The 9751-nt window shown below is 38.4% G+C and overlaps 2 protein-coding genes across 3 annotated transcripts in view; both read right to left on the reverse strand.

Annotated features, from left to right (window-relative positions):
• The window catches only part of myo5ab (myosin VAb), a 29339-nt gene extending 26857 nt beyond the window's left edge, over positions 1 to 2482 (reverse strand). For both annotated transcript variants that reach the window (XM_079809321.1, XM_079809320.1), the window contains exons 1-2: positions 2337 to 2482; positions 1749 to 1859 (exon numbers count right to left, since the gene is read on the reverse strand). In XM_079809321.1, coding sequence (XP_079665447.1) covers positions 1749 to 1859; positions 2337 to 2363 — 138 coding nt within the window. In that variant the 5' untranslated portion in view covers positions 2364 to 2482. The remainder of the gene's footprint in view (positions 1 to 1748; positions 1860 to 2336) is intronic.
• A 1390-nt stretch (positions 2483 to 3872) lies between these two features.
• On the reverse strand, positions 3873 to 6519 carry arpp19b (cAMP-regulated phosphoprotein 19b). The gene is made up of 3 exons (XM_079809231.1): positions 6303 to 6519; positions 5661 to 5783; positions 3873 to 4721 (listed from the first exon to the last, which is right to left on the reverse strand). Exons 1-3 carry the CDS (start codon positions 6339 to 6341, stop codon positions 4551 to 4553), a joined length of 333 nt encoding a protein of 110 aa, XP_079665357.1. The 5' UTR covers positions 6342 to 6519; the 3' UTR covers positions 3873 to 4550.
• Between the last annotated feature and the right edge of the window lie 3232 nt (positions 6520 to 9751).

The following is a 9751-nucleotide window of genomic DNA, read 5'->3' on the forward strand; positions in this document are numbered from 1 at the left end:
GTGTTAGTCAAAATCAACTGCATGTTGTCAGCAGAGCTAAATTTATATTGAACTGAAGTCCCTCAGATCATCTTGTACACACATGCAGGTTAAATGGCAGTTATATACTGTGGCTAAAACATGCAAAAGCTTTTGCTATCACTGACACACTTGCAGACAGGAGATACATTTACCTCAGGAAAACCACGAGCTAAACTTCACAGATCATTTTCTTTGCCCTAGTGACTTTACACAAATGATAACGTTACCAGCTGCCACCAGTGAAATAAACTGTGGGAGCAGCAGTGGGAGCAGTTACTGAAATATGCTGGAATTGGAACTCCACACCCATTATTTTTTCCACACAACGTCCTGTTCACCACCAGTCTGACTCAACTCTGCCTCTAACTTGACTCAATGCTGACTCAAACAGCCCTCAAAAGCTTTAAAGGGATAGTTCACCCAAAAATGAAAATGACCCCATGATTTACTCCCCCTCAAGCCATCCTAGGTGTATATTACATTCTTCTTTCAGACGAACACAATCAGAGTTATATTATGTTACATCATAACTGTTTTGAAACGAGGCTGTTACATTTTACTGAGGTATTTTTATAATTAAAAGAATAGTAGTAGTTAATAGTCTCTGTTTAGCTGACCCACCCAAAGAGCAAACAAAACAAGCGCTGAAAATTACATATTATACAGACACTTAATATTTAATGGTATTAGATGATTAGTTAATTTCATCTAACAGATTATACTTTCAATAAAACATTTGCAATGTGTTTGTAAAAGCTGTTTTTATGTAGCCTGGATGCCAGCTGAACTTAGCCCCGCCCACAACATTACAGGTCAGGAGGTTCGGTCTGGACTTGATCCGTTGTGGAGCAACCATGCTCAAACCTGAGCTGTTCGGACCAATCAAATTGTCAGGGCGGGCTTTATACGATGATGGACAGATGATCATCAGTAACGTAATCATCCACATCACCAAAGAGCACTTGGGTTGAATTCGTTCTAATCCTAAACGGAGAACTTGTTCGTATATGCATTCACCTTAACTATTCCTCTCAAAAATGATGATCGTATTAGTAAGTACTCAGTGTATCCTTAAATTATTTTTACAACACAGACAAAGATCGTTTACACTCATCTTCTTCTTCTACTTCTACCAGCGTGCGTGCTTCTATGATGGATGGATGCACTTTTATGGACTTCAAAATCTCAACCCCCATTCACTGACATTATAAAGCTTGGAAACTATTTTTAATATAACTCTGATTGTATTCGTCTGAAAGAAGACGCATATACACCTAGGATGACTGTAGGGTGAGCAAATCATAGGATAATTTTCATTTTTGGGTGAACTATCCCTTTAAACCACCTAATCTGGTTATGTCATGCTTTTCCTTCATAATACCCATGTTGGATGGGTGAACCAGATCAAATCAGAGTTCCTCTACCATTAGATGAACAGAACAGGGTGCATGTGGAAAACGTTTTGAAGACAGGCCCAGTTTCACAAACAAGGCTTAGATTAAGCCAGGATTAGGCCTTAGTTCAATTAGGACATTTAAGTAGCTTTTATAAACGTGTCTTAGAAAGAAAAAAAAACATTACTGGTGTGCGTCTTGAAACAAAACAATGGCACTGACATATGTTAAGATATAATCAGTGCGAGATGCTTTCAGTTAAACCAGCTCAAACATGCGTTTTAGTCCAGGACTACCCTAGTGAAACCGGGGGCGAGTGTTTGAGGCTCTCACCGTCTCATCCTCCAGCTGTAGATGTAGGACGGCGTCTCCAGGCCTGTAGTCTCTGGTCAGCTCTGCTGATCTCCACACCTCTGAGGTGTCTGGGATCCACACTCGAGCAAACTGCAGTTTGAATAACAGTATTCATTTAAAGCAATTCAAACTTCAAATCAAGCATATGATTGTTTTATCAATGCATTCATATTTTAAACAAGACATCACATTTTAAATATTGTATTATATACAATATATATAGTAATGATTTACCTATAATTAGAGCTGCAACTTATATCTATATTATTATTATTATTATTATTATTATTTACATTTATTTTAAATTTTGTGTTGCTTTTTCCCAACTGTAATCAACCATCAGGTTGTTTTGTCAATGCTCTCATATTTAAAACAAATATAATTTATATTTTGGATACAATCTGATGAATGTTTGACAATTAAACAAACTAAAAAAATACCCTTAAATTCCAGTATCCCCTTTAAAGTTCCCCCACACCAGGAAAAGTGCTGTAAGAATGTTTGACACAATGTTTCACATGTTTCCATTGCTCAGATGTGAAATTAGCGGGGTTTAAACTCTCATACCTTCGAGTAAAGCTCCGGCGCTGCCATTGAGCTCCGCCTGAACTCCCGTTACTCCAGAAACATCGCACCTCTCTGCGTCTGCTACGATTTAGAAAACAGACATTGAGAAACGCGCAAGTTTCTGCAATCTCTTGGCTTGTGGTGTGGAAGAAGTGTGACAGCCGCCGGGGAAATGCATCGAGTGGCACAGTTTAATAAATAACAGCTGTTACTGTGGGTAATGATGCTGTATTCCGCCAGGGGGCGCGCGGCGGCTCAAAACGCTGATTCCTCCATTGAGCTGCATTCACATTTGTCATCATGTGTGTACACAAAATAGTTATTTTTTTATTTTTTTATATTAATTATGAAGACAAATAGCTGTCATAAAAATTGAAACTAACGCCTGTCATTTTTATGGAATTATTCATAAAAAAAATTAAATAACATTGTAATCATAACTAACTATAATTGGTCCTTCCTGACACCGCTGAGAAAAGTAACAGATACCACGTGACAACGTCATGTGTCGCTTTGGAAGAATAAAGACACTGGTAAACTTCGATAGCCAATGAAATGTAAGTAGATTGTAAAAAAAAGTACCCTGTTATTTCATGCTATGTATTATAAAGTTAAATATTATTTATACTTAGCGTATGTCACCAATTACAAACAACTTCCGGGGAGACAATCCACGCCCATTTCATATATCATATGTATTCTTCCCGCTTGTTCTATTTCTAAGTGGAAATCATCCATGCCAGTTTCTTTTAAGCACGCCGGGTATAGGAACGAACGAACCATTCTTTTAAGTTTTTTAACTCCTAATTTTTTTTTTCAGTTTTATTTAACACGTGGTTATCATAGACTTTAAAAAGTTGTTACCCCTAAAAGATAGTCGCCGTGGCAATGACAGACGTGGAAACAGTGGCGCCTTGTGGCGATTATGAGTAACTGCACCCCATTCAGGAATAGGTATAAAACACTGCATACTCCAAATGTGAGGAGGTTATTTATACATCCATGTCTTCTCTGCTGCTGACAGAAGCTGTTTGTTCATTATCTTGGCTTTTAGCAACATTATAGTCGCAAAAAAAAAAAAAAATCCACCATGACGAACAGTGGCGTAAAAACAGTGCCGCCATGTGGCGATTGTGAGTTACTGTACTTCGCCCAGGTATACTAAAGGTAGAAAAACAACTCAGTTAAAATGAGCTAGTTCTTTGTATTTCTCGAAAATTCCGTCTGAAAAGTTGAGGCAAATTAAAAAAAAAAAAATTAAGCATTTGCCAATTATAAATTAACTTGAGATATAGATCACATTAAAAAGAGAGTACATTCGTTTGAACTATCACTAATAACAGAGCTAGTTATACAAGCCACTTCACCAAGAATGCATTTCACCAAATTATTGCTAAATGACCGCACAATGCTCATGGCTCCATTAAATTTGTCTTTAAAATGATTTTATCTTTATTTTAATTTAACAGCAATTCTACAAGCTTTAAAATACAAGAAACGCTGCAGAGTTCAGATACAATTACTTAGTCACAAAGCACATGTGCAAAAACTACTTTATTTACAAAACAAATGGCACAGTTGTGATAGTAAACGTTTGTACAGCTCAGATAAATCGTTTCAGTTGTTGTGGCAACACAACCTAGACGGTCCAGCGGAGAGGGGAACGCTCTCCTCGTGTGGGTGAACTCACAGTCAAGGCCATTTCCATAATCAACAAGTAAGAGGCAAACAGCAAATCTCAATGAACAAACTTTAAGAGCGCTTAGATTTACTTCAGCTCAACCGGCTAACGTCTACAAGGCCTTTTGTTTCTTCCAACAGGCACAGTTTTGGCAGAAGAGGTGTATGTGATTATTTCAAGTCCAGTCCATATCAATATCAATTCATGCAGGTCTTTTCTGAAGACATGCGCAAACAAAGTGGTTGAAAAGATGGAAAAAAAAAAAAAAAAAAGTGTAAAACCCTAAAATAATGCTGATCTGACTCAATCGGTCAGATTACCATGTTTAAACCTTGGCATTGATGCAATTCATTTAACTGTACGGTTAAATCCAAGAGCATTGGTAGCAGCAATCTACACGTTTCTTTATCAAAATATTATATTGAGAGCATTTCTACAGCCGAAGACAAAGAGAGTAAGAAAAGACAGCAAAAGACAGACAAAACAATGACAGATGAGGGAGCATAACAGAGATGGAAAGAGCAGGAATGGCATCAGACGGCGAGTTTGCTGGCCACCAGAGACTGTTTCCGCTGGGGAATGTCCTGAGGGGTGGGAATGTGGTCTCCGGTGATCTCTTCCTTCTCCGCCGCTGCAGTCGGGAGCTGCTTGTTCTTCATCTTGGCTTTGGCCATGTTATAGTCGCCCGAGTCAAAGTATTTTTGCTGCAAGGAAAAACAAATAACATACATCCGTTATTTGCATTCAATAGGTTGAATTCTCAGTTTTAAAGGGTTAGTTCACCCAAAAAATGTGTCATTTACTCACCCTCATGTCAAACCCGTAAGACTTGGTTCATCTTCGGAAAACATATGAAGATCTTTTTGATGAAATCTGAGATATTCCTGTCCCTCCTTAGATACACAACTACTTCAAAAAGTGCATAGATATCATAAAACTAATCCATAGGGAGCGGTTTAGTCAGATTGAATTTAGAATTTTATTCACATTTAAATACAGATCAGCGAACAAGCTCGAACAAACCTGCTTGACCTACACTTTGGTTCTTGCGATGCTCAAACGTGCTGCGTAACACGAGAATGAACCTCATTGGTTCTTGAAGAAGCTCAAACGTGCTGCGTAACACGAGAATGAACCTCATTGGTTCACTGGTGGAGGGCCAGCAATCTCTCAGATTTTATCAAAAAGATCTTTATTGTAGACCCAGCCTGATCTGCCGGTGATTTGATTTCACCCTGCAGTTCAGGCTGAAAACCTGTACATATTTCTATCCTGCTTCTGTTACAAATTTGCGGGGACCAATCACAAACTGGCTTATCCACCTGGCGCACCACTGGTGAGTTTAACACAATGACGGATAGAGAAGCGATGGATCATCGGTCTGATTGGTTGAAGGACTATCCAATTGCGTACAGAGTCATTTGAACTATGCCCGTTGATCACGCCTCTTGTGCAGTAAAAAATAAAGAGCAGACTCCCCAGACTTAAATCTTAAAAGATACGAGCTGGGTCTGGTGATAGCCAGACAACTTAATTTGTGTTCTGAAGATGAACCAAAGTCTTACGGGTGTGGGATGACATGAGGGTGAGTAATTGATGACAGAATATTGTGTGAAATGACCCAATCTCTTATGAAAACGTACCCCCTTTTGTAGTCTTTTTCGCAACATATCCGACCCGCCAGGCCTAGCCCCGAGATGAGGGTATCGGGCCTTCAGTTTGACCTCCTCAGCTTTTTCTGGACTTACAACAGTGTCCTGCATCTCCTACATTAGACGTGGGAACAAAACCACTTCAAACTAAATTTCATAAATCACAGGAAACAGATTAATGAAAGTTACTGGTCAAATCAGTAAAGCTACTTTGAATTAACAGCAGCATAAACAGAAAAACAGCAATGATTAGTCATTGTGACATATTTGCCCCCTTAAAAAGTAAAGTAGATGATTGATAGATAGATAGATAGATAGATAGATAGATAGATAGATAGATAGATAGATAGATAGATAGATAGATAGATAGATAGATAGATAGATAGATAGATGATAGATAGATAGATAGATAGATAGATAGATAGATAGATAGATAGATAGATAGATAGAATACAATACACTCTTTAAAAGACTAAATAGAAAATGTTGTTGCATGTGGTTCAACAATTTAATACACCTAATAGACTGATTTGTATATTATTATTATTACAATAAGGCTACATTACTGAATCAGCACAATCACATCGTCAGATGCGCTACCGCCTCTAACAAAACGTGTTTGAATGAGCGAACCTGCTGCTCCTCTGTGCTCGCCTCCATTTCACCGGACATCTGGACAAATGAAATGCAAAAAAAAAGAACACAAAAGAAAACAAAACACACAAAAAAGACTTGGCTTTGCTTCGCCCTGAGAGAGCCGTCAGGCGGATAATGTTAACTGACCGTCTGCTGCGGTTGCTGTCTTGAAAATCCTAAATGTTCTTCTTCGAGAGAAACGGAAAGCGGCTCACACGGTCGCCCAACAGCGCCGCCGCCTCGCGGACTGGAGGAGAACAGCGGCATATCTCGAAATGTTACTCACGAGTATAAAAGTTATTCTTATGTTTACTTAAAAAAAAATATTACATATTTCACAGCACATGGACACATGTAACACAACCTTTAGGTGGACAGTTTTAGAAGTATGCTAGAGAAGTAAGAACTATCAATCACATGAAGAAGGTACACTATTGACAAAAGTATTGGGACACCTCTCCAAATCATTGAATTCAGGTGTTCCAATCACTTCCATGGCTAAAGGTGTATAAAACTGGACTCTAGAGCAGTGGAGACGTGTTCCCTGGAGTGACCAATCACGCTTCTCTGTCTGGAAATCTGATGGCCGAGTCTGGGTTTGGTGGTTTCCAGGAGAACGGTACCTGCGTGACTGCATTGTGCCACGTGTAAAGTTTGGTGGAGGGGGGATTATGTTGTGGGGTTGTTTTTCAGGGGTTGGGTTTGGCCCCTTAGTTCCAGTTAAAGGAACTCTTAATGCTTCAGCATACCAAGACATTTTGGACAATATCATGCTCCCAACTTTGTGGGAACAGTTTGGGGATGGCCCCTTCCTGTTCCAACATGAATGCGCACCAGTGCTCAAAGCAAGGTCCATAAAGACATGGATGAGTGAGTTTGGTGTGGAAGAACTTGACTGGCCTGCACAGAGTCCTGAACTCAATCCGACAGAACACCTTTGGGATGAATTAGAGCAGAGACTGAGAGCCAGGCCTTCTCGTCCAACATCAGTGCCTGACCTCACAAATGAGCTTCTAGAAGAATGGTCAAAAATTTCCATAAACACACTCCTAAACCTTGTGGAAAGCCTTCCCAGAAGAGCTGAAGCTGTTATAGCTGCAGAGGGTGGGCCAAATCCATATTAAACCCTACGGATTAAGAATGGGATGTCATTAAAGTTCATGTAAATGTAGGCGTCCCAAAACTTTTGGTAATGTAGTGTATGTCGTGGATTGCATCCAACAGGTTTTTTTTCATCAAATGTTTGATTTTGTTGAAAATCTAAAGGCCTTGGAAATTCATGTATTAAATATGGTAAGAACAGTAGGTTTTATAAGGTTAAAATTCTATTTTAGCTAGAACTGGAAACTGTGTTACACACAACAGACACATACAGGGGTTGGACAATAAAACTGAAACACTGGCCAATATAATGTTTCACACCTATATATGGTGGCCTGGAGGCCAATTTTCACTGATTTTACATTCCATCAATAAGAGCAGAGTGTGAAGCTTGAATTAGCAGAGCAATAGCACAGCTGTACATCAAATATTGCAATCTACAGAACATAATGAGACACATATCACAGTTTAAAAGAGGACAAATAGTTGGTGCGCGTCTCGTTGGCCCATCGGTGACCCGGACAGCAAGTTTTTGTGGTGTATCGAGAGCTATGGTATCCAGGGTAGTGTCCGCATAACACCACATAGGACGAATCACATCCAACAGGAGTGAATGTCGATGCAAAAGGAAGCTGAAAGGCATGTCTGGGTTTGTATGCAAAAAATATAAAACCACAGCTCCCCAACTCCGTACCGAATGAAATGCTCATCTCGACTGTTTCCACCAAAACTGTTCGCCAGGAGGCAATATTCATGGTCAGGCTGCTAAAGCCAAACCTTTGGTCACTTGTGCCAATGCCAAACATTTCATCAGTGCAAATCAAGGGCTGTAGACAATGTGAAACATGTATTGCTCTCTGATGAGCCCACCTTCCCTGCCTTCCCCACATCTGTGGGTGTTACGGTGTGGAGAAGCCCCAAATATCATGGCATTCCTTACTGTGCTTGATGGGCACATCACAGCCAAGGCTCAAAATCCCTCGTTCCAAAGATGAATTGATGCTGTATTGGGCGCAAAAGGAAGACCTACACCATACTAATAAATTGTTTTCAGTTTCATTGTCCAACCCCATCAAATAATTGCAGATTTGAATTTTTGTCATAACTGATTTTAAGGGTCGGATACGTCCGATAGCTTTAACCCTCTGGTGCTCTTCGGTCATTTCTGACTGGAAAATTTTCTGTTTTGAAATTTTAAAAATCACTGCTTCATCGGAAAGATATGAAACTTGGTGACTTTTCTAGCGTTAGGTTTGTAAACACAAAAAAAATTGGGTTCATGATTCGAGCATGCTAAGTGGTTGTTAAAAAAAAAGTAGCGTTCATTATCTAGGAAATGAAATCGGCAAAAACACAAAAATTCTCTGAATATTTGTGTGTACAATCTACTAATCGGCCACGATGCTGAAAAAAGTACACAGCAGTAAAGGGGTGACACTCTAAAACATCAAGAGTGTGATATTGACACACCCACTCACACACACACACACACACACACCTATGAAAAACTGAACCTATGAAGTTCATAGTATGAACCACATTTGGAATTTTTAAAAATCACAGCTTCTTCAGAATTATATGAAACTTGGTGACTTTTCTAGCATTAGGTATGTTAACACACATATACACACATATATATATATATATATATATATATATATATATATATATATATATATATATATATATATATATATAAATAATACTCCCACGTGTGCTCTTTGGTCAAAAATGATACCATAGGAAATGAATGGGAAATTTGCAAAAACAGAAATTCACAGAAAAAAAAAAATCTATATTTCTAACTTTATAATAAATAGTCTTTGAGATTTTTTAAATATATGTTCAAATCCATCACAAAAAAAAAATGAAATGTGTTCAAAACAGAACTAGGGAATTCTCAAGCCTATCCATAGAGACCTCTAGTGATTACACCCATGGTTGCATGATTTCTTAAACAATTTCAAAAGAGGGCGCTAATCTGCCTTAAAAAAATATTTTGAAGGTCTAGTCTCTATTTTAACCTGAAATACTGCAATAATAAAAATATTACAACATTTTTGTATAATTTTCAATGGCAAAAATAGACCATAATTATTGCATAAATATTAAACAATACCATCAAATCATGTCAAAATACAAAATTAAAAAGAAAAAATATTATTGAAGAAAAATAAACTGCATTGGTTTTACTGGGGTGGAGGAAGTTTAATTTTTAGGTGTCCGGTCACTTATGACCGGGAAGACAACCAATGCAACCCCTAAACGAAGAGCACCAGAGGGTTAAACGTGCATCATATAAGGACTTTTCAAACCTGGATAAAAAAAAGCACAATGGAAGCATT

Source organism: Gobio gobio (assembly GCF_949357685.1).
Source record: "Gobio gobio genome assembly, chromosome: 25".
Lineage (NCBI taxonomy): Eukaryota > Metazoa > Chordata > Actinopteri > Cypriniformes > Gobionidae > Gobio > Gobio gobio.